The sequence below is a fragment of the Hyperoodon ampullatus genome, assembly GCF_949752795.1.
Source record: "Hyperoodon ampullatus genome assembly, chromosome: 3".
NCBI lineage: Eukaryota > Metazoa > Chordata > Mammalia > Artiodactyla > Ziphiidae > Hyperoodon > Hyperoodon ampullatus.
The window spans coordinates 95,172,495-95,198,569 of NC_136916.1; the positions used below are offsets into that span (position 1 = coordinate 95,172,495).

The 26,075-nt window shown below is 38.7% G+C and overlaps 1 protein-coding gene across 6 annotated transcripts in view; it reads right to left on the bottom strand.

The window, feature by feature from the left end:
• The window catches only part of MGA (MAX dimerization protein MGA), a gene marked incomplete at its 5' end in the record, with an annotated part of 89,319 nt that overhangs the window by 58,550 nt on the left and 4,694 nt on the right, over positions 1–26,075 (bottom strand). For all 6 annotated transcript variants that reach the window (XM_079698843.1, XM_079698844.1, XM_079698842.1 and 3 more), the window contains one exon: positions 122–1,067. In XM_079698843.1, coding sequence (XP_079554969.1) covers positions 122–1,067 — 946 coding nt within the window. The remainder of the gene's footprint in view (positions 1–121; positions 1,068–26,075) is intronic.

A 26,075-nucleotide genomic window follows, 5' to 3' on the forward strand; every position in this document is an offset into this window, starting at 1 on the left:
CACACAACCTCGCATAATGGATGCATTCACAGTAACTACATTCTAAGTTATTTATCAGCCAGTATACAATTCAATGATGATTATCTGACCTTGGAAAGAATGCTGAAAATGACAATCTTACCTTCGATTCAAAGGAAACAAAGAGAACACCATCTACGTCTTCCAGATCAGGTTTCACATCTGGAAAGGTACTCCCAGGGCCCGTAGGAGTATTCTTTGTAGAAGTTAAAGATTTTCCTGTGTTTTTAGGTGGCCGCCCTGCCTTAGAGAGTTTCAGTTTTCGTGGCCTTCCTCTTTTTCCAGGGACATTTGGAGGGGCATTCTGATTAGCATTCACAGTCTTGGAGGCCGTTGAAATCTTAAGCATGGTTTTCTTTCTGCCCAAGTCTTCTTTTCCTAAAAATGAGTCCCCAGCTGAACTCTTTGAACCATCAAGTATTTTTTCTGTGTTAATACTGTCAGATATATCAGGATATTTCCACTGAGGATCTTTAAGTGAGGGATATTTCTGTACCACTCTGAGATCTGGTGAATGTCTTCTAAGACCATTTTCTGATTCCTTGCCTAAGCAGAAACCAGTCTCATTAGAATTTTCAATGTACGTAGGCAAATAGTCTAATTCTGTCAACGCAGAAGTTCTATCCTTCCGAGATGTGGAAAGCATGTTATCAGGGAGCTCAGAAATCTTCACTGTGCTTTTGGTGACAGCACAGGGCTCCAGATAGACTACTGGCATCTTTCCAGCATCTAATTTGAACATTTTAGCTTTAGCAACACCTGATGGGCTATTTGGTAGTAGCCATTTAGAAGGATGGTCAGCTTCTAGTTTATCAGCTTTATTGTGCCTCTTCAACTGTTTCTCTAGTATAGGATCATCATCACTGTTTGAGTACACATCTGTTTCCTCATCTGTCTCTTCCTGTTTCACAGTGACCCCTTCTGGGCACTCACCAAGTTCATATTCATAATCGTCTAGAGGCTCTTCTTTAACGACAACATTGAAGTTTTCATTTGGGTTTAATGGTGATGTTACATGGGAGCCATCTTCAAAATTGTTGCCAACAAGACTGGAGAGACAGGGGAGGAGGGAGAGTTAAAAAGGACAGAACTATCCATAAATAACACTCAGGAGGGGAAAGAAAAAAAAAAAAGACTGTTGGAAACCAAGTAAAATCATATCAGATTTCAAGAGCCATTCATAAAAAAAAACTCTGTAAAACAAGGTTCTCAAAAACAGTTTATCAACATCACACTTTTACATATTCTGTCAATTTCTCGTGAAAAATATATAAACTAAAGGGTAAAGTTTTAACAAGTAACTCATCACTAAATCAAAAAGCAAGATATGTTATAACATGTTTTCTCCTAATGGTATTCTTCAAATGAACTCAATTTTGAAAGTCAGTTTGCACTGATCCAAAATCAGACTCTAGAAATGTACACACTAATCAACAACTGCCAATAAAAACAAACAAATGTCCATTACAATTAAAAAATAAACATCAGGAAGGGCCTTTCAAACAGCCCACTGATTTTTTTAATTGAGATAAAATTCATGTAACATAAAACATAACATTTTAACCATTTTAAAATGTACAAGCCAGTAGTTTTTTCCACTGTAGTCCCAATGTTGGTGCCAGGTGATTTTTCAAATTTAAAATTGCAAAACCCACTTTCAATGTAAAGAATCCAGCATTAGTTCTTCCAAAATAAAAGGACAGGGTGGATGAAGGCAAGGACATATAACCTGTCTAGACTTAAGTGTTTATAATTCATCAAAAAACAAAACAAACTTTTAGTTTCTCATTTCTCCCAATTCATCACTGAAAGCACATAAACTATACCAATGTATCTTGAGGACAGGTTAGAACTACTCACTAACCCAGTTAAAGTCACTTTATCTGTAAAACTTTCATTTACCTCAAATATTCAAAAGTAACCATTAAATCAATCTGTAGCTACTTGTTCCTTGCAAAACTGACTTAAGATCTTGACCTTACTCAAAAATTTTTCAATGGAGGACTTCCACTTCCAGTTAGAATACAGAAGTTCACAAAGACCATAACTTCTGCCATAACAATGACAAAACACTAGATAAACTTAAAATCCTATTCTTTCTTTAAAGCCACTGAAGACCTCTGGGTACAAGTAAGTTTAAATGAACTGAATTCCAGAGAGGGACCAGCCTTCTCCAAGTGACCAAAGATTGCTACTGCTTTCAACCCTCAGTGGCATTTACATTGCTTGAAGCACAAGTGAAGAGAGAAAAAAGCTGCTATAGGCAAAGAATCTTTGCGGAAACACAGAGAAACCAAACTATTAATGCCTGAGTATGGGCAGACTAGATCTGGAGGACCTCAAAGAGAAGACAAGTCCTTGCTCCCACCAATTATCCTCCAGGGGACTTTTGCAGAATTTCTAGTGATGCAGAAACTTGGCCTGAAATCAGAAACTTACATTCTCACAGCACTTAGATCCCAAGGCCCTGTCTGAAAGGAGTTCAATCCTACCCTTAAAACTGAGGTGAGCTGAAATTTACAAATCATCTAGACTGAAGGATAGAGAAAAAGGAGAAGCAAAAGAAGTGTCAGAGACCTATGGCACACATCAGATGATTTAACATACTAGCAGTTGCACCTCCAAAAAGGTAGGAGAAAAAAGGAGAAACATTTGAAGAGAAATTGAACAAAAATATTCCAAAAATGAAAGATTTTAATCCACAGATCCAAGAAGCTCAGCAAACACCAAGGAGAAAATCATACCTAGGCACATAAAGATCAGACAGCTGAAAAAAAGATCAAGAGAAAAACCTTATAAGCAAGGAAGAAAAAAAGACACATTAGACTACAGGAAAAACTATAAGAACAGACTAACTACTCATTGGAAACACTGTAAAACAGAAGACAATGGAATGACACCCATCATAAAGCATTTAAAGAGTCAACATAATGTTCTAGATCTACCAAAAGAAGCCTTCAAAGCTAAAGACATTTCCAGACATCTGAAAGAATTCATACTTCATAAAAAACACTACTTCCTTAGACTGAAACAAGACAAGGATATTAGTTCTCACCACTTTTACTTACAGTAGTTATACTAGAGAATCTGCCAAGGTGATCAGGCAATAAAAAGAAATAGAAGACATCCAGATTGAAAAGAAGTAAAAAAAAAAAAATCTCCATTTGTAGATGACATGATCTTGTATACAGTTGGCCCCCAGTTCTGAGGGAGATTGGTTCCAGAACTCCCCAGAGATACTAAACTCTGTGGATACAGAACTGAAAATCCTAAGAAATCCACTAAAAAAACTATTGGAATAAATGAGTTTGGCAAGATTGCAGAATCCAAGATCAACACACAGCAAAGTAACTGTAATTCTGCACACTAGGAACAAACATCAAAAATGAAATTCAGGGGCTTCCCTGGTGGCACAGTAGTTGAGAGTCCACCTGCCGATGCAGGGGACACGGGTTCGTGCCCCAGTCTGGGAAGATCCCATGTGCCGCGGAGCGGCTGGGCCCGTGAGCTATGGCCGCTGAGCCTGAGCGTCCAGAGCCTGTGCTCCGCAACGGGAGAGGCCACAGCAGTGAGAGGCCCGCGTACCGCAAAAAAAAAAAAAAAGAAATTCAGAAGACAACTCTATTTACAACAGCATCAACAAGAATAAAATACTTAACAAACTGAACCAAAAAATTGTAAGGCTTTTACACAGAAAATTATACAACTGTTGGAAAAAAATTAAAGCCAACCTACAAAAAAAGAAAAAAAAGGGTAAATATTCCACAGTTTCATACTAGAAGACTTAATATAGGTGAGACAGCTATACTCCCCAAAAGTGATCTGCAGAGTCAACACAATCCCTATCAACGCCCCACCTGGGATTTTTGTAAAAATTGACAAGCTGATCGTACAATTCATATAGAAATGCAAGGGACCCTAAAATAACTCAAAGTATCTTGAAAAATAGAAACAAATGGGGATTCATACTTCCCAATTTCAAAACTTACTACAAAGCTACAGTAATTAGCATAAAGCTAAACATACCAATCAACTGAACAGAATTCAAGGTTCAGTAATACCTGTCCACTTTTATATCAATTGATTTTTTTTCTTTTCTTTTCTCTTTTTTAGGCAGTGCCATGCGGCATTCGGGATCCTAGTTCCCTGACCAGGGATCAAACCTGTGCCCCCTGCATTGGGAGCAAGGAGTCTTAACCAATGGAATACCAAGGAAGTCCCTCAATTGATTTTCAACTGAATTCAATTCAAGGGTGCCAAGACAATAAATTCAGTGGGGAAAGAATGGGCTTATGAACACCCACAACTTATTCAATACAAACACTTGCACACAAATGTTCACAGCAACATTATTTCTAATAGTCAAAAAGCAGAAACAACCTTAATGTTTACCAAGTAATAAATGGATAAATAAAATGTAGTATATCTAAACAACAGAATATTATTCAGTAATAAAAGGAATTATGTACAGATACATGCTACAACATGAACCTTGAAAACATTATGCTAAGTAAAGCACAAAAGATGGCATACTGTATAATCCCATTTAATGTCCAGAAAAGGCAAACCCAGAGACAAAAAAGAGACTGGTGGTTGCATATGGGTGAGTGGGGTTGAATACTAGCTGGAGGAAAATGGGGAGTGACTAGTAGAGGACACAGGGTTTTTTTTTGGAGTGCTGAAATATCCTTAAAATGACTGTGGTCATGACTATACAATTTGGTGAATATATTAAAAATCACTAAATTGAACACTTTTCAAGGGTTAATTATATAGCAGTGAATTACATCTCATTTTTTTTAAGTTCTAAAAAAATACTAAAGGAAGTTCTTCAGACTAATAGGAAATGAACTAGTATGAAAATGAATCCAGGGGACCTCCCTAGTAGTCCAGTGGTAAAGAATCTGTCTTCTAATGCAGGAGATGCAGGTTTGATCCCTGGTCTGGGAACTAATATCCCACATGCCTTGGGGCAACTAAGCCCGCGTGCCACAACTACTAAGCTCACACACCTCAACTACAGAGCCCACATGCCACAACTAGAGAAGAGAAAACCCACACACCACAACTAGAGAGAAGCCCGTGCACCACAACGAAGAGCCTGTGCAGCACAACGAAAGATCCCACAGGCCTCAACGAAGATCCCACATGCCACAACTAAGACCCGACGCAGCCAAAAAAAAAAAATAATAAATAAATAAATAAATAAATAAACATATATTTTAAGTAGCAAGCTAAGTTTAAAAAAAAAAAAAGAAAATGGATCCAGGAATGAATGAGAAGACCGATGAAAAATAAACGTGAGTAAATATAAAAGGCTTTTTCTTATGTTTATTTAAATGACTACTGACTGATTAAAGCAAATAAAATAATAACATTTGGGGGGGTTTATAACACATCTAAGGACATGAACAACAAGGACATTAGCTAGTCATGAACTGCTATAATATTAATTTAATTCTACTTGATAAATTAAGAATGCACACAATTATCTCTACAACCACTGCTAAAGAATGAATTGTGTCCCCTCCCAAATTCATACACTGAAGCCCTAACCCCCTTGTGACTGTACATGGAGATAGGGTCTTGAAAAAGTAATTAAGGTTAAATGAGGTCATAAAGGTGGGCAGTATCTCTCTTCTCTTCGTGAGGACACAGCTAGGAGGCAGCTGTCTACAACCCAGGGTAAGACCTCCCAACAAAACTGAACTCTACCAAAAACATTACTTGGACTTTCCAGTCTCCAGAAACGTGAGAAAATAAATTTTTATTAAGTCACCCAGTCTATGATATTTTGCTATGTCGACCTGAGCAGACTAGTACAAACACTTAAAAAAAAAAATTTACAGAAGCACAGCTGAAAAACCAATAGGCCACAAGGATGGAATTTTAAAAACGTAATCTAGGACTTCCCTGGTGACGCAGTAGTTAAGAATCTGCCTGCCAACGCAGGGGACACGTGTTCGATCCCTGGTCCAGGAAAATCCCACATGCCATGGAGCAACTAAACCCATGCACAACTACTGAAGCCCACGCACCTAGAGTCCGTGCTCTGCAACAAGAGAAGCCACTGCAATGAGAAGCCCGCGCACTGCAACAAAGAGTAGCCCCCGCTTGCTGCAACTAGAGAAAGCCCATGTGCAGCAACAAAGACCTAACAGAGCCAAAAATAAACAAATAATTTTTAAAAAAAGTAATCCAAATGAAAACAGGGAAGGATAATGAAAGAATAGATGACAGAAACAGAAAATACCAAGATGAAATGCTTAAAGCACAGTCACATCAGTAATAATATTAAATGCACGCGAGCAAAACAGTCCAATTAGGGCTTCCCTGGTGGCTCAGTGGTCGAGAGTCCGCCTGCCGATGCAGGGGACGCGGGTTTGTGCCCCGATCCGGGAAGATCCCACATGCCGCGGAGCAGCTGGGCCCGTGAGCCATGGCCGCTGAGCCTGCACGTCCAGAGCCTGTGCTCCGCAACAGCAGAGGCCACAACGGTGAGAGGCCCACGTACCGCAAAAAACAAAAAAACAAAAAAAACAAAAAAAACAGTCCAATTAAAAGTCTAGGGTGGACAAAGAAAAAGGTCCCAACTATAAGCTATTTAAAAGAACCACAATTTCAATCTAAAGACACAGACAGACTGAAATTAAAAGGAGGGAAAAAGATAAAACCATGCAAATAGAAAATCAGATGAACACCAATGTGGCTTAATGACTAAAAGTAGACTTTAAGTACCATCAGAGATAATGAGGGTCATTATAAAAATTTTATGAGCTCAATTCACCAAAAGGACATAACAATCCTAAATGTATATGTATCTTATCATATAGCTTGAAAATATGTGAAGCAAAAATTTATAGTACTAAAAAGACAGAAAAATCCACAACTATAGAGGGAGATTTTAAAACACCTTTCTCAGTAACTGATAGGAGAGACACCGCCCCCCCCCCAAAATCAGTAAGGAGATAGAAGAATTGAACAATGAATTAAACTTACCTGATAAGATCTTATAGCACACTACATCCAACAACTGCATAAGTATACTTGAAGTATTAATCAAAACAGACCATATGCTAGACAATACAGCACAGTCATGATAAATTTCTATTTCAAAGGTTTTAAGTCACATGTTCTCTGACAAAAATAGAACCAAACCACAAATTAATAACAATTTCAACACAACATATCACAATTTGTAGAATGCACCTAAAGCAGTGTTAAGTGGGATTTTATAGCTTGAAATAAAAGGTCTAAAATAAATTATCTTAGGGATTGATAAACTTTTTGTAAAGGGCTAGGTAGCAAAAATTTTAGGCTTTAAAGTCTGAACAATCTTTACTCAACTCTACCACGGTAGCATAAAAGAAGCCACAAGACAATACATAAAGAAGTGAGCATAGCTGTGTTCTAACAAATGGACACTGAAATTTGAATTTTATATAATTTTCACATATGACAAAATATTACTTTTCTTTTATTTGTTTCCCCGCCCAAACACTTAAAAATATAAAAACCATACTTAGTTTGCAAGCCATAACAACAACAACAAAAAAGGCAGGCTAGGTATGGTCCACAGGTCTTAATCTGCCAATCCCTGAACTGAAACAGGTAAATTTTAAAAAAGCAAGTGCCAAAGCAATCCTGGGGGAAAAAAACAGAGCTGGAGGAATCAGACTTCCTGACTTCAGACTATACTACAAAGCTACAGTAATCAAGAAAATATGGTACTGGCACAAAAACAGATATATAGATCAATGGAACAGAATAGAAAGCCCAGATATAAACCCATGCACCTATGGTCAACTAATCTATGACAAAGGAGGCAAGAATATACAATGGAGAAAAAACAGTCTCTTCAATAAGCGCTGCTGGGAAAACTGGACAGCTACATGTAAAAGAATGAAATTAGAACACTCCTTAACACCATACACAATAATAAACTCAAAATGGATTAAAGACCTAAATGTAAAGCCAGACACTATAAAACTCTTAGAGGAAAACATAGGCAGAACCCTCGATGACATAAATTACAGCAAGATCCTTTTTGACCCACCTCCTAGAAAAAGGGAAATAAAAACAAAAATAAACAAATGGGACCTAATGAAACTTAAGAGCTTTTGCACAGCAAAGGAAACCATAAACAAGATGAAAAGACAACCCTCAGAATGGGAGAAAATATTTGCAAACAAAGCAACTGACAAAGGATTCATCTCCAAAATATACAAGCAGCTCATGCAGCTCAATAGCAAAAAAACAAACAACCCAATCCAAAAATGGGCAGAAGACCTAAATAGACATTTCTCCAGAGAAGGTATACAGATTGCCAACAAACACATGAAAGGATGCTCAACATCACTAATCATTAGAGAAATGCAAATCAAAACTACAATGAGCTATCACCTCACACCAGTCAGAATGGGCATCATCAGAAAATCTACAAACAACAAATGCTGGAGAGGGTGTGGAGAAAAGGAACCCTCTTGCACTGTTGGTGGGAATCTAAATTGATACAGCCACTATGGAGAACAGTATGGAGGTTCCTTAAAAAACTAAAAATAGAATTACCATATGACCCAGCAATCCCACTACTGGGCATATACCCAGAGAAAACCATAATTTAAAAAGACACATGCACCCCAATGTTCACTGCAGCACTGTTTATTATAACCAGGTCACAGAAGCAACCTAAATGTCCACTGACAGACCAATGGATAAAGAAGATGTGGTACATTTATACAACTGAATATTACTCAGCCATAAAAAGGAATGAACTTGGGTCATTTGTAGAGACGTGGATGGACCTAAAGACTATCACACAGAGTAAAGTAAGTCAGAAAGAGAAAAACAAATATTGTATATTAATGCATATATGTGGAATCTAGAAAAATGGTTCAGATGAACTAGTTTGCAAGGCAGAAACAGAGACATGGATGCAGAGAACAAACGTATGGACACCAAAGGGGGAAAGCAGCGGGGGGTGGGGGTGAATTGGGAGATTGGGATTGACATATACACACTAATATGTATAAAACATAATTATTAAGAACCTGCTGTATAAAAAAATAAAATAAAATAGAATTCAAAAAAAGAAAATCATGAAAGGTGATCAGATCAGTGGTTACCAGTGTCAGGGAGACAAGGGATGAAGGGCAGGAGAAGTGAATGAAGGGGATCAAAAGGTATAAACTTTCAGTTATAAGATAAATAAGTGCTGGGGATACACAAGATGATGACTCTAGCTAACACTACAGCATGGTATATGTGAAAGGTGCTAAGGGAGTAATTTCTGAAAGTTCTCACCAAAAGGAAAAAAAATGGGGGGATTATCTATACGAAAAGATGAATGTTAACTAAATTATTGTGGCAATCATTTCACAGTATATGTCGTGTAACAAACTTATACAGAGCTGTATATCAATTACATCTCAATAAAAATGAGAAATAAAAGAAAAAAAAGCAAGCAAAAAGAAGGAAACAATGGTAAGAGGAAAAAATTTAATGAAATAGAGAACAACAGAGAAACTGAATTTATGATTTGAAACCTGCCAGCAAAGAAAACTACATGGCTTCCCTCAAGTCTAGCAAAGACATAACGAAAAAAAAAACCTATCTTGCACAAACTCAGAATACACAGGATAATCCAACACTTTACAATTTGTTTTACGAAGAAAGCAAAACCCTGGAACCAAAGTATCAGAAATAAAAATATCCTTCATGAATTCAGATGTAAAAAAACTCAACGAAGTATCAGTAAACTGAATCCAATATTAAAAATGTTATGACAGGGCTTCCCTGGTGGCGCAGTGGTTGAGAATCTGCCTGCTAATGCAGGGGACACGGGTTCGAGCCCTGGTCTGGGAGAATCCCACATGCCGCGGAGCAACTAGGCCTGTGAGCCACAACTACTGAGCCTGCACGTCTGGAGCCTGTGCTCCGCAACAAGAGAGGCCCGCGCACTGCGATAAAGAGTTGCCCCCGCTTGCCACAACTAGAGAAAGCCCTCGCACAGAAACGAAGACCCAATACAGCAAAAATTAATTAATTAATTAATTAACTCCTGCCCCCAACATCTTTAAAAAAAAAAAAATGTTATGACAACCAAGTAGTGTTTCCCAGGAATGCAAAACTGTTACAGCATTTCCAGCTCTCACTCCCACATAGCCCACACCCACGGTAAAAAAAAAAAAAAAAAAAAGAAAGAAAGAAATCAAATTAACTAACCACATTAACAAAATAAAGGGAGAAAAACAACATCTCAGCGGATACAAGAACAACCTTTGATTGATACAATTCAATACTCATTCTTAACCACACTTAGAAAATCAGGACTGGAAGGAAAGTTCTCAGTGTGACCTAAAGCCAACAGCATAATACCCATTAAGAAATACTGAACGACTTTCTCTAAGGTCAGGAGACACGAATCACCATTCTCAAAATTTAGTTTCAATACAGAACTGCAAGTCCAAACAGTGCAGTAAGGTAAGAAAGAGAGAGAATAATAATAAAGACTGTAAAGGGAGAAGTAAAACTAACTTTGTTCACAGACACCATAATTGTATATGTAGAAAATCCTAAACACTACAAATTAATAAGTGAATTAAATAAGCAAGGTCATCAAATACAAGATCAAGATACAAAAATCAACTGTATTTCTATGTACTATGGGAAGTTGGAAGCTTACACTACCAAAGATTATAGTGTCATCAAGACTGTATGGTGGGCTTCCCTGGTGGCGCAGTTGTTAGGAATCCACCTACCAATGCAGGGAACATGGGTTCGAGCCCTGGTCCAGGAAGATCCCACATGTCGCGGAGCACCTAAGCCTATGGGCCACAAATACTGTGCCTGCGCTCTAGAGCCCACAAGCTACAACTACTGAGCCTGTGTGCCTAGAGCCTGTGCTCTGCAACAAGAGAAGCCACTGTACTGAAAAGCCCACGCACCGCAAGGAAGAGTAGCCCCCGCTCGCCACAACTAGAGAAAGCCCGCTCACAGCAACGAAGACCCACGGAAGCAATAAAATACATACATATATACATACATACATACATACATACATAAATGGCTGCGTGATATTGGCAAAAAAATAGACAAAAAAATGGAACAAAAATAGTCCAAAAATAGACGCCCCCATATATATAGATATATAATCACCTCATTTTCCAAGACACCAGTGCATCTTAATGGGAAAGTAAAGCCTTTTGAAAATGATGTTAGACCACGTAAATATGTGCCTGGAAAAATATGAGCCTTGACCCCCAACTTCATGCCATACACAAAAAGTAAGCCGAGATGGGCTACATTTCCATGTGAAAGCTAAAACAGCTTCCCCCTTTCAAAAATGTCACTTAATTGGAGAAAATACCTATTTCCTTATCTTTCTTTTTAACGGCTTTATTGTGTAAGTTACATATATAAATCCCACAGTTTTAAGTGACAACTCAATTATTTTTACTAAATTTATAGTTCTACCATCACCACAATCCAGTTTTCCTTTACCTGGTTTTTTTGTTTGGCCGCAACGCATGGCTTGCGGAATCTTAGTTCCCTGATCGGGGATTGAACCCAGGTCCTCAGCAATGAAAGCACATAGTCCTAACCACTGGACTGCCAGGGAATTCCCTCCTTTACCTGTTTTTAAAGGTTAGGCAAACCGGGGCTTCCCTGGTGGCGCAGTGGTTGAGAGTCCGCCTGCCAATGCAGGGGACACGGGTTCGTGCCCCGGTCTGGGAAGATCCCACATGCCACGGAGCGGCTGGGCCCGTGAGCCATGGCCGCTGAGCCTGCGCGTCCGGAGCCTGTGCTCCGCAACAGGAGAGGCCACAACAGTGAAAGGCCCGTGTACCGCAAAAAAAAAAAAAAAAAAAAAAAAGGTTAGGCAAACCAAGCCCTCTCATTTCCCTTTCCCTATTATCTCACTTTTTATGTATATTTATGTATAAATGTCATTCTCCATCAAGTAATTTAGAATTCACACTTAATGACAGTTCTTTCATTATCTTCGTATTTCACGGTGTGAACTTCTAAAATGCAGAAAATAATCTCTACCTTTTTCTCATTTAGCCATAAGACGAATTATGCTTACAATATAGCTGAGAACCTTGTGAAGCTAAATCGTGGCTGCTACCAAAATAACCGCTTTCACATCTTCCTGAGATATTAAACTTGCTAAATTACAAGTTATTTCCAAAGAATCTCTCTCTCCTTATCGTCCAATAAAAACTTTATACACAAAGCATGAATTTTTTTTCCTTGACAGGAAAATTTTGAAAACAATCCTGAAATTTTACACTTCTAAGAAGTCGCTATACAAAAAAATTAGGTGCAAGATTATCTAACCAAAAATATGGGCAAAACCACTGATTTGTACACATCAATTAATTTAAAGGATTACATTTTTGTTGGCATACCCAACCTATGCAACAAATAAGTATGACATAACAGTCACTGTGAAACACACTAAAAAAGCTTTAAGTGCTATGGATAAACAAACTCATTCAGGCAACATTTACTGAGTTCTGACAATGTGCCAGACACATTTTTTGGGGCACAGGGATTTACCAAAATAAATAAAGCACAGTCCCTACATTCAAGGAATTCACAGATCAATGCAGGAGACAAATAGACAATATAATGTTACTTAATTTAATAGATACTAAAATAAAGATATGTACAGGGACTTCCCTGGTGGCACAGTGGTTGAGAATCCGCCTGCCAGGGGCCTTCCCTGGTGGCGCACTGGTTAAGAATCCGCCTGACAATGCAGGGGACACGGGTTTGATCCCTGGTCCGGGAAGATCCCACATGCTGCGGAGTAACTAAGCCCGTGTGCCACAACTACCGAGCCTGCACTCTAGAGCCCAAGACCCACAACTGCCGAAGCCCACGCGCCTAGAGCCTGTGCTCCGCAACAGAAGAAGCCACCACAATGAGAAGCCTGCACACCACAACAAAGAGTAGCCCCCCCCTCGCTGCAACTAGAGAAAGCCCACGCACAACAATGAAGACGCAATGCAGCCAAAGAAATAAATAAAATTAAAATAAATTATTAAAAAAAGAGAGAGACGTACAGATGCACATTAGAAAAAGCCATAGGGCTTCCCTGGTGGAGCAGTTTTTGAGAGTCCGCCTGCCGATGCAGGGGACATGGGTTCGTGCCCCGGTCCAGGAAGATCCCACATGCCACGGAGCGGCTGGGCCCGTGAATCATGGCCGCTGAGCCTGCGCGTCTGGAGCCTGTGCTCCACAACGGGAGAGGCCACGACAGTGAGAGGCCTGTGCACCGCAAAAAAAAAAAAAAAGAAAAAGCCATAACGTAACGCCTTCCATGAAACTGGTAATTAGAGTAACAGAAAAAAGAAATCCACTGGAAAAGATAATGTAGAGTGGAACACAAAAGAGCTCTTGGAAACTGAAATCGGACACCTGCAATAAATACATCAGTAAGTTAGAAGCTAAATCAAGGAAATCTCACATAATGTACAGCAAAAAGATAATGACAAGAAATAAAAGACTGATTATATAAGATAACCAATCCAGTAGATGGAACACCCAACTATCAAGTGTTTTTTTAGAAAAGAGAAAACAGGACTTCCCTGGTGGCGCAGTGGTTAAGAATATGCCTGCCAGTGCAGGGGACACAGGCTCAAGCCCTGGTCCAGGAAGATCCCACATGCTGCGGAGCAACTAAACCCGTGCACCACAACTACTGAGCCTGCACTCTCGAGCCCACATGACTTAAAAAAAAAAGAAAAAAAAATTTAAATAAAAAGAGAAAATAGAAAAAAGAAAGTGAAAAAATTAACAGAGAAATAATACTTAAATGTTCCTAGGGCCAAAGAATATGAACTTCTTGTTTTGAAAAAACGTGTTTTCTCACAATGATGAGAACAACCATACCACGGCTCATCATTGTGAAATTTCGTAAGAGGGATCAACAAAAAAATCTTAAGAGCCTTCAAACCACCAGGAATCAAACTTCTCAACAGGAAACTGGAACCCGACAACACATTTTCAGCATGGAACTCTACACTCAACCAAAAAAATTATAAAAGTATGAGGGTATAATAAAGCTATTTTTCAACATGCAAGAAGAAAATTGTTGAGAGGGGTGAAGAAGGGGATTACTACCTTCCTCAGAAGTGAAACATTCTAAAATTCTATGTCCCATACATCCTTTCTGAAAAAATTACTGAAAATGTACTTGAAAAATGCAAATTAAAACCAGAATGGGGCTTCCCTGGTGGCGCAGTGGTTGAGAGTCCGCCTGCCGATGCAGGGGACACGGGTTCATGCCCCGGTCCAGGAGGATCCCACATGCTGCACAGCAGCTAGGCTCATGAGCCATGGCCGCTGAGCCTGCGCGTCTGGAGCCTGTGCTCCACAACGGGAGGGGCCACAACAGTGAGAGGCCCGCGTACCGCAAAAAAAAAAACAACCAGAATGATCCCATTTTCACCACTTCTATTTACCACAGTACTGAAAATTGTAATTAAAGCAATTAGGTAAGAAAAAAATAGTATCAATTCAAATTGGAAAGGAAAAAATAAAGGTATCTCTGTCACAGATGACATGATCTTATATGTAGGAAACTCTAAATAATACACACACACACAAACACACACAGAGTCAGTTAATAAATTCAGCAAAGCTGCACGATACAAAATCAATATAAAGGATCAGCTGTATTTCCATACACTGTGCAATACACAATACGAAATAGCAATATCCTTTTCAAAAACAAAACAAGGATGAAACTAACAACTGGTTCTTTGAAAAGATAAAATTGACAAACCCTTTACCCAAACTCATCAATAAAAAAAAGAGGACCCAAAAATATCAAAAATAAAAAAAAGAGAAGTAACAACCGACACCACAGAAACATAAATGATTATAAAGAGATTACATCACAGAATTATATGCCAATAAAATGGGCAACCTAGAGGAACTGGATAAATTCCTAGAAATAATCACCTAGTACAATCTCCCAAGACTGAATCAGGAAGAAATACAAAATATAAACAGGCCGATTACAGTAAGTTCCCTACATACGAACCTTCAAGTTACGAACTTTCAAAGACGCGAACGTGCATTCCATCACCGTCAGGTGTGAGTGAAATTGTAGCTTGCCCTCCACCTCCTATTGCTGAAGATCCTTCAGCTCTACTATATCCCACCTCCCCTCCCTCCTCTAGTCAGTAACTCTTCTTGCCTGTTCACTTGGTGCCAGCCCCTGTACACCAGCTGTTGTACTATACTGCTGTACTTTTCAAGGTACTGGACAGTAAGACTAAAAATGTTATCTTTATTTTTTGTGTTTGCTTGTTCTTTATGTATTATTTGTGTGACGAGTATTATAAAACTATTACAGTACAGTACTATATAGCCAATTGTGTTAGTCGGGTACCTAGACTAACTTCGTTGGACTTACGAATAAACTGAATGTACGAACACACTCTCAGAACAGAACTCATTCATATGTAGGGGACATACTGTACAAATAATAAAATTGAAACAGTAATTTAAAAGACTCCCAAGAAACAAAAGTCCAGGACCAGATGGCTTCAAAGGTGAATTCTACCAAACATTTAGACAATTAACACCTATTCTTCTCAAAATATTCCAAAACATCGAAGAGGAAAGAATGCTTCTGAACTTCTATTAGGTCAGCATCACCCTGATACCAAAATCAAAGACATCACCCCCTCGCAAAAACAATTACAGGCCAACGTCACTGATGAACATAAATGTTAAAATCCTCAACAAAATATAAGCAAAACATATTCAACAATGCATTAAAGGGATCATAGGGACTTCCCTGGTAGCCCAGTGGTTAAGACTCAGTGCTCCCAATGCAGGAGGCCCAGGTTCGATCCCTGGTCAGGGAACTGGATCCCGCATGCTGCAACTAAGAGCCCGCATGCCGCAATTAAAAGATCCTTCATGCCACAACTAAAGATCCCTCCTGCCAAAACTAAGATCCAGCTCAGCCAAATAAATAAGTAAATACAAAAGGATCACAAACCTTGATAAAGTGGGTTTAACCCAGCAATGCAAAGATGGTTCAATATCTGCAAATCAATCTGGTAATGGTAATACCACATTAACAAGTTGAAGAATAAAAATCATGTCATCTCAATAAATGCAGAAAAAGCTTTTGACAAAATTCAGAATCCATTTATGATAAAAACTATCAACAAAGTAGGTACAGAGGGAACACACCTTAACATAATAAAGATCATACAACAAACATATAGCCAACACCACACTCAATAGCGAAAAGTTGAAAGCACTGCCTCTAAGATCAGGAACAAGACAAGATGACCACTCTCACCCCTTTTATTCAACATAATATTGGAAATCCTAACCAAAGCAATCAGACAAAAAAAAGAAATAAAAAGAATCCAAATTGGAAAGGAAGAAGTAAAACTGTCACTGTTTTCAGGTGACATACTATTGCCATATATAGAAAATTCTAAAGACGCCACCAAAAAACTATTAGAACAAATAAATGACTCTGTAAAGTTTCAGGATACAAAATTAAAACACAGAGATCTGTTGCGTTTCTATACACTAACAACAAGCTATCACGAAGAGAAACTAAGGAATGAATCTCATTTACAACTGCATGAGAAAGAAATAAAATACCTAGAAATATATCTAACTAAGGAGGTAAAAGACTTGTATTCAGAAAACTATAAGACAGTGATGAAAAGAACTGAGACAACACCAACAGATGAAAAGATATACCATGCTCACAGACTGGAAGAATTAACACTGTTAAAATGACTGTCCTACGTAAGGCAATCTACAGATTGAGTGCAATCCCTATCAAAATACCAATGGCATTTTTCATAGAACCAGAAAAAATTACTCTAAATTTGTATGAAAACCCGAAAGACCCCACAGAGCCAAAACAATATTGAGAAACAAGAACTGGAGGTACCATGATCACTGATTTCAAACTATACTACAAAGCTATAGTCATCAAAACAGTAAGGTACTTGCACAAAAGTAGACACAGATCAATGGAACAGATTAGAGAGCCCAGAAATGAACCCACACTTACATGGACATTTAATCTACAACACAGGAGGCAAGAATATACAATGGGGAAAAGACAGCCTTTTCAATAAATGGTGTTGAAAAAACCAGACAACTACAAGCAAAAGAATCAAACTGGACTATTTTCTCACACAATATACAAAAGTAAACTCAAAGTGGATTAAAGACTTAAAGGTAAGACCTGAAATCATAAAACTCCTAGAAGAAAACACAGGCAGTGTTAGCAATATTTTACCTCAGTCTTAGCAATATTTTTTTGGATATGTCTCCTGGGGCAAGGCAAACAAAAGCAAAAACAGACAAATCGGACTACATCAAACTAAAAAGCTGGGCTTCCCTGTTGGCGCAGTGGTTGAGAGTCTGCCTGCCGATGCAGGGGACACGGGTTTGTGCCCCAGTCCAGGAAGACCCTACATGCCGCGGAGCGGCTGGGCCCGTGAGCCATGGCCGCTGAGCCTGCGCGTCTGGAGCCTGTGCTCCACAACGGGAGAGGCCACAGCAGTGAGAGGCCCGCGTACGGCAAAAAAAAAAAAAAAAAAAAAAAGAAAACTAAAAAGGTTTTTGCACAGCTTTTGCACCATCGACAAATGAAAAGGCTGCCTACTGAATGAGAGAAGATATTCGCAAACAATTCAACAAATGGCTAATATCCAAAATATACAAAAATTCCTTTAACTCAACATCAAAAACAACAAGCAATCCAATCACAAAATGGACAGAGGACCTAAATAGACATCTCTCCAAAGAAGACATACAAATGGGCAACAGGTACATGAAAAGATGCTCAACATCACTCATCATCAAGGAAATGCAAGTCAAATCCACAATGAGCTATCACCTCATACCTGTCAAAATGGATATTATCAAAAAGACAATAGATAACAAGTGCTGGAGAGAATGTGGAGAAAAGGAAACCCTCAGGTACTGCTGGTGAGTATGTAAAATGGTGCAGCCACTATGGAAAACAGTATGGAGGTTCCTCATGAATTTAAAGATAAAACTGCCATAGAAATTGCCAAGCAATTCCACTTCCGGGTATTTTTCCAAAGAAAACAAAAACACTAATTTACATATGAACCCCTATGTTCATAGCAGCATTATTCACAATGACCAAGATATGGAAGCAACCTAAGTGTCTATAAATAGGTAAATGGATAAAGAAGATAACAGATAGATGAATATTAGCCACAAAACAATAATGAAATTTTGCCATTTGCAACAACATGGATGGACCTAGAGGATATTGCGCTAAGTGAAATAAGTCAGACTAAAAAGACAAATACTGCATGATTTCACTTATATGTGGAATCTAAAAAACAAGTGAACAGGGCTTCCCTGGTGGCGCAGTGGTTGACAGCCCGCCTGCCGATGCAGGGGACACGGGTTCATGCCCCGGTCCGGGAAGATCCCATATGCCGCGGAGCGGCTGGGCCCGTGAGCCATGGCCGCTGAGCCTGCGCGTCCGGAGCCTGTGCTCCGCAACAGGAGAGGCCACAACAGTGAGAGGCCCACGTACTGCCAAAAAAAAAAAAAAAAAATTTAAAAAAAAGTGAATAAACGTAACAAAACAAAAACAGAGTCACAGATCTAGAGAAGAAACAGATGGTTACCAGAGGAGGGGAGAGTGGGGGGAATGAATGAAATAAGTGAGGGAAATGAAAAGAGGTACAAATTTCCAGTTACAAAATAAATGAGTCACAGGGATGAAATGTACAGTGCAGGAAATACAGCCAATAATAATGTAATATCTTTGCATACTGACAGATGGTAACTAGATTTATAGTGATAATCACTTTGTAATGTATAGAAATATCAAATCACCCTATGCTACGCGCCAGAACGAACATATTGTTGTAGGTTTATTATACTTCAAAACAAACTCAGAAAGAAATCAGATTTGTGGTTACTGGAGGCGGGGGAATGGGAAATTGGATGATGGTGGTGAAAAGGTATAACTTCCAGTTAGAAAATAAATAAGCACTGGACTTATAATGTACAACATGATTAATAATTAACACTGCTGTATGTTACACATTAAAGTTACTCTGAGAGTAAATCCTAAGAGTTCTCATCACAACACCTGCCTCAAAATAATCTCAGCTCCCAAATCAAGCTTGCATTATAGAAGACAAAGTTTGCATATAGCTAAATACCACTTTCAGACATGATGATAATGCTGCTTCTTGGAGCATGCATATCAAGTTGGTTTTTTCCCTTCAGTAACAAAGATACTGATGCACTCATAAATCTGAACCATTTTCTTGACTCATTAAGATCAGAAGCTTATAATACCACATGTAACACCAAAAGCCACTGTCTATAACAAAGAAATACACATGACTCTTTCAACTAACAAACTCCTCACCCTGGCCTCCAAAGTAATTTTAAAAGTAAATCCTCTATCATCCAAGGATATATTAAACTGCTTTTGGATAATGAGGGTAAAAATACTGGTGTTGCCAAAAAATTCCTAGAAGAGAACACAGGCAAAACATTCTCTGACATAAATCATACCAATGTTTTCTTAGGTCAGTCTCCCAAGGCAATAGAAATAAAAGCAAAAATAAACAAATGGGACGTAATCAAACTTAAAAGCTTTTGTACAACAAAGGAAACCATAAACAAAACAAAGAGACAACCTATGGACTGGGAGAAAATATTTGCAAATGATGTGACCAACAAGGACTTAATCTCCAAAATACACAAACAGCTCACACAACTCAATAACAAAAACAAACAACCCAATTGAAAAACGGACAAAAGACCTAAATAGAACTTTCTCCGAAGAAAATATACAGATGGCCAACAGGGACATGAAAAGATGCTCAACACCACTAATTATTAGAGAAATGCAAATCAAAACCACAATGAGGTTATCACCTCACACCAGTCAGAAAGGCCATCATTAAAAATCTACAAATAACAAATGCTGGAGAGGGTGTGGAGAAAAGGAAACCCTCCTACACTGTTAGTGGGAACGTAAATTAGTGCAGCCACTATGGAAAACAATATGGAGGTTCCTCAATAAACTAAAAATAGAATTGTCATAGGATCCAGCAATCCCACTCCTGGGCATCTATCTGGACAAAACTATAATTCAAAAAGATACATGCACCCCATGTTCACAGCAGCACTATTCACAACAGCCAAGACATGGAAACAACCTAAATGTCCATCGACAGATGACTGGATAAAGAAAATGTGGTACATATAATATATAATGGAATACTACTCAGCCATAAAAAAGGAATGAAATAATGCCATTTGCAGCAACATGGATGCAACCAGAGATTATCATACTAAGTGAAGTAAGTCAGAAAGAGAATGACAAACACCATATGATATCACATATGTGGAATCTAAAATATAATACAAATGAACTTACCCACAAAACAGAAACAGATTCACAGACATAGAAAACAGACTTGTGGTTGCCAAGGGGGAAAGAAGAAGGGGAGGGATGGATTGGGAGTTTGGGAGTAGCACATGCAACTATTATGTACAGAATGGATAAACAACAAGGTCCCACTGGATAGCAGTGTATATTCAATGTCCTGTGATAAACCATAATGGAAAAGAATATGAAAAAGAATGTACATATATGTCTAACTGAATCGCTTTGCTGTACAATAAAAATTAAACACGAAATCAACTATCCTTCAATAAAATCAATTCAAAAAAATACTGGTGTTGAAGTGTTTCGATTTTTTTAAATTGTACTGGGTAATCAAGATGATTACACACTGGGTGGCATCCTCTAGTTGCAACTGCCAAAAAAAAAAAAAAAAAGCCACAGTGAAAAGCATAAACTGAAAACCACTTTCCCCCTTGACAGAATAAAAGAAAAACCTGTTCACTGCTTGAGTAACACACACTCCACCTGTCAACAACCCTTAGAAAATAGCAAAGCACTAACTTGCTCATAAACAAGTCGGGGAACTCATCAATGTGGGGATTCCAAACTCGAAGAATTAGTAGCTGTTAATGGGATATGAATTAAGTGAGAAAAGGAAGGTAAAAGAAAAGTACTGGGCTGGGATATGCTTCTGCCGAACTTGGGTTTTAACATTCAAATAAGGCAAGTTTCCAGCTGCACATGTAAGAAGTTTAGAAATAGCCACTATGTTCTAACAAGTGAAAAGTTAAACGGACTGAAAAATCAACAACTCTTTTGAATCCATAAGAGACGGTGAGGAGACTTCCCTGGTGGTCCAGGGGTTAAAAATCCACCTTCCAATGCAGGGGACATGGGTTCCATCCCTGGTCAGGGAACTAAGATCCCACATGCTGCAGGGAAACTAAGCCTGTGCACCGCAACAAAGAGCCCACATGCCGCAACTAAGAACCAACACGGCCAAATAAATAAATATTTTTTGAAAAGAAACAAGCCAGGTTTCACACAGGCTTCTCTATTAAAAAAAAAAAAAAAAAGGAGAGAGAAAGAGAGACAGTGAGAGTACAGTGTAAACTGCTGAAAACAGTCAGGTGGATACAGGGGATCATGGTTGGAGCAGTAACTGACAATAGAAACCACCTTGGGAACCAGTGCCAGGGTAGAAAAACCTGAACTGTAACTGGAGTTGCTGGAGGCTCAATGTAGATAAGCCTGAGTTTAAAACTCCAGGGGTACCCAGTTACAGGGGTGCTCCCACATTTCTGTAAGTTTTCCACCAGGAGCTAGACTAGGTTCTCACAGTAAATATTCCCTCGTGAGAAAAATCCTGGGCCAGGGGGTCAGTCGCTGTTACTTTTAACAAAAAAGCCTAACCTCTGAAAAAATTAGTTAACCAGAGTCTAACTTATCAGAGCCTAACTGACCTGGGGAAAGGAAATATCCAAATCCAGCCTACTCTAGCCAATCCTGTCCAACTTAAGGGGGCAAGAAGGAATATGAGAAGTACCTGTGAAGTTCACAGTCCAGAGGCACAGACTCATTAAAAAACTGAGACCTAACCACAGGACTAAAGAACACTTCCCTTTCCCTCACATCCATGCCTTACCACAACATTAATAAAGGCCTATTTACAGCACTTCCTTTTACCTAACACATCATGTCCAACTATCAAGAAAACATTACAAAGCATACTAAAAGGCAAAAAAACACAATTTGAAGACAGAGCAATCATCAAAATTATCATACTGGGATGCTGAAATTACCAGACTGGGAATTTATAACTATGATTAACATACTAAGGATTCTAATAAATAAAGAGACAACATGCAAGAACAGATGTGCAATGTAAGCAGAGAAATGAAAATCCTAAGAAAAACAAAAAGAGACGCTAAAGATCAAAAACATGGTAAAAGAAATGAAGAATGCCTTTGATAGGCTTATTAGTAGACTAGACACGGCTGAGGAAACAATTTGAGCTTAAAGATATAGCAACAGAAACCTCCAAAACTGAAAAGGAAAGAAAACAAAGGCTGAAAAGAACAGAATATCCAAGGACTCTGGGACAACTACAAAAGATGCAACATACACATAATGTGAGTATCAGAAGAAGAGAGAAACAGAAGAAATATTTAAAACAATGATGACTGAGATTTCCCCAAATTAACGTCAGACATCAAACCACAGAACCAGAAGCTCACAGAACACCAAGAAGGATAACTACCAAAAGACTATATGTAGTGATGCCATTTTTAAACTACAGAAAATCAAAGATAAAGAAAATATACTAAAAGAAGCCAGAGGAAAAAGACACCTTACCTACAGAGGAACAAAGATAAGAATTCTATCCAACTTCTCCTCAGAAACCACAGAAGCAAAAAGAGTGAAATATTATAAGTATTCAGAGAGTAAAACACCAACCTAGAATTCTGTACCCTGTAAAATTAAAGGAGAAATAAAGACTTTCACAAACAAAAATTAACAGAATTTGTTTCCAGTTGATCTGACTTGCAAGAAATATTAAAAGAAGTTCTTCAGACAAATGTAAAATAACACAGGTCAAACTCAGATCTCCATAAAGAACAAGGAAGAAGTAAGTGAATGTAAAATAAAAACTTTCTTTTGTTGTTGTTCTTAGTTGATCTAACAGGTAACAATTTGTTCAAAATAATAATAGCAACAGTGTGTTTGATTACTTACGTATATAACACATATATATACTTATACATAAGTGAAATTAATGATGGCAGTGATACAAAGAACAGGAGAGAGGATTTACAAACTACCTGTGAAGCAATATAGTGTTATCTGAAAATGGACTTGGGTTAAGTTGTAAATGTATATATTCAAACCCTAGAGTAACCACTAAAAAGAGTTAAAGTATAACTGATATGCTAAGAAAAGAAAGAAAACCAAATCATATAAAACGCTCAACTAAAACCACAAAAGGCAAATAAAGAATGGAAAACAAAAATAGAAACAAAGAACAAGGACAAAAGAAAAGCTGTAACAAATATGGTAGATATTAACCCAACTATTTCAATAATCACTTTGAATGTCAACAGTCTAAATGCACCAGTCAGAATGGATCAAAAAACAAGACCCAGGGCTTCCCTGGTGGCGCAGTGGTTAAGAATCCACCTGCCAATGCAGGGGACACGGGTTCGACCCCTGGTCAGGAAAGATCCCACATGCCGCGGAGCAACTAAGCCCGTGCGCCACAACTACTGAGCCTGTGCTCTAGAGCCCACAAGCCACAACTACTGAGCCCGTGTGCCACAACTACTGAAGCCCAAGCGCCTAGAGCCCGTGCTCTGCAAAGAGAAGCCACTGCAATGAGAAGCCCATGCACTGCAACGAAGAGCAGCCCCCGCTTGCTGTAACTAGAGAAAGCCCGCGCACAGCAACGAAGACCCAACACAGCCAAAAATAAATACAATAAATTAATTTTGAAAAAAAGACCCAATTACATATTATCTGTAAAACCCACTTTAAATATAAAGACACATAAAAATTAAAAGTAAATGGATAGGGCTTCCCTGGTGGTGCAGTAGTTGAGAGACCGCCTGCCGATGCAGGGGACATGGGTTTGTGTCCCGGTCCGGGAAGATCCCACATGCCGCGGAGCGGCTGGGCCCGTGAGCCATGGCCACTGAGCCTGCGCGTTCGGAGCCTGTGCTCCGCAACGGGAGAGGCCACAAGAGTGAGAGGCCTGCGTACCGCAAAAAAAAAAAAAAAAAAAGTAAATGGATAGAGAAAAATATATCATGTTAACACTAATCAAAAGAAAGCAGGAGGGCTTCCCTGGTGGCGCAGTGGTTGAGAGTCCGCTGCCGATGCAGGGGACACGGGTTCGTGCCCCGGTCCGGGAGGATCCCACATGCCGCAGAGCGGCTGGGCCTGTGAGCCATGGCCGCTGAGCCTGCGCGTCCGGAGCCTGTGCTCCGCAACGGGAGAGGCCACAACGGTGAGAGGCCCGCGTACCGCAAAAAAAAAAAAAAAAAAAAAAAAAAAAAAGAAAGCAGGAGTAGTTATTTTAATTTCAGAGAGAATAGACTTAAAAGTAATGAAAGTTATCAGGGATAATGAAGGATATTACATAATGATAAAGGGTGATTCCTCCAAGAAGACATAACAATCCTTAACATATATATGCCCCAAAACAGAGTATCAACCTACATGAGGCAAAAACTAAAAGAAATGCAAGGAGAAATCTAATAGTAGATGAATCTACTATTAGAGACTGAAACACATCAGAAATGGACAGATCCAGCAGGCAGAAAGTCAGTAAGGACATAATGGAATTCAGTTAAGCCATCAATTAACTAGATATAATTGACATGTATAGACTACTTCAACAACAGCAGAATACACATTCTTCTCAAGTTAACATGGAACATTCACCAAGCTAAACCACATTCTGGACCATAAAACACATCTTAAAAAACTTAAAAGACTATAATGGGGGCTTCCCTGGTGGCGCAGTGGTTGAGAGTCCGCCTGCCGATGCAGGGGACGCGGGTTCATGCCCTGGTCTGGGAAAATCCCACATGCCGCGGAGCGGCTGGGCCCGTGAGCCATGGCCGCTGAGCCTGTGCGTCCGGAGCCTGTGCTCCGCAATGGGAGAGGCCACAACAGTGAGAGGCCCGTGTACCACACACACACACACAAAAAAAAAAAAAAAAAAAAAGACTATAATGGAATTAAACTAGAAATCACTGACAGAAAAATAACAAAAATCCCAAAGTAACTGATTAAACAACACACTTCTAAATAACACGTGGGTCAAAGAAAAAAATCTCGAGAGAAATTTTTAAATATTCTGAACTAAGTGAAAATATAAATACAACTTATCAAAATTTGTGGGACACAGAGAAAGCAGTGCTTACAAAGAAACATAGCACTGAATGCATATATTAGAAAAGAAAGAAGATCTAAAATCAATAATCTAAGTTTCCACCTTAGGAAATTAGAAAAAAAGGAGCAAATTAAATCCAAAGTGAGAAGCAGAAAAGAAATAAGAATCAGGGCAGAAATCAATGAAATTGAAAACAGAAAAATCAGTAGATAAAAATCAATAAAACCAAAAGCTGATTTTTTTAACTTTTTATTGATCTTTTCAGAGATTAATAAAAAAAGTTAATAAGCCTCTAGCCAGGCTAAGGAAAAAAGAAAGAAGACACAAATTACTATTATCAGAAATAAAAAGAGGAGGGACTTCCTTGGTGGCACAGCAGTTAAAAATCCACCTTCCAATGCAGGGGACGTGGGTTCAATCCCTAGTCAGGGAACTAGAGCCCACATGCATAGCGCAACTAAGAGTGCATGCCACAACTAAGGAGACCACCAGCCGCAACTAAGACCTGATGCAACCAAAATAAATAATAAATTAAATTTAAAAAAAGAAAAAGAGGGACACCACTACAGATCCCATGGACATCAAAAGGATAATAAAGGAATATATGAATAATTTTATGCCAACAAATGATACCCTAGATGAAATGAGCCATTTCCTTGAAAAACACAATCTTGCAAAGCTCACACAAGAGACAATCAAAATAGGCCTATATTTATTTAAGAAATTGAATCAATAAGGTTC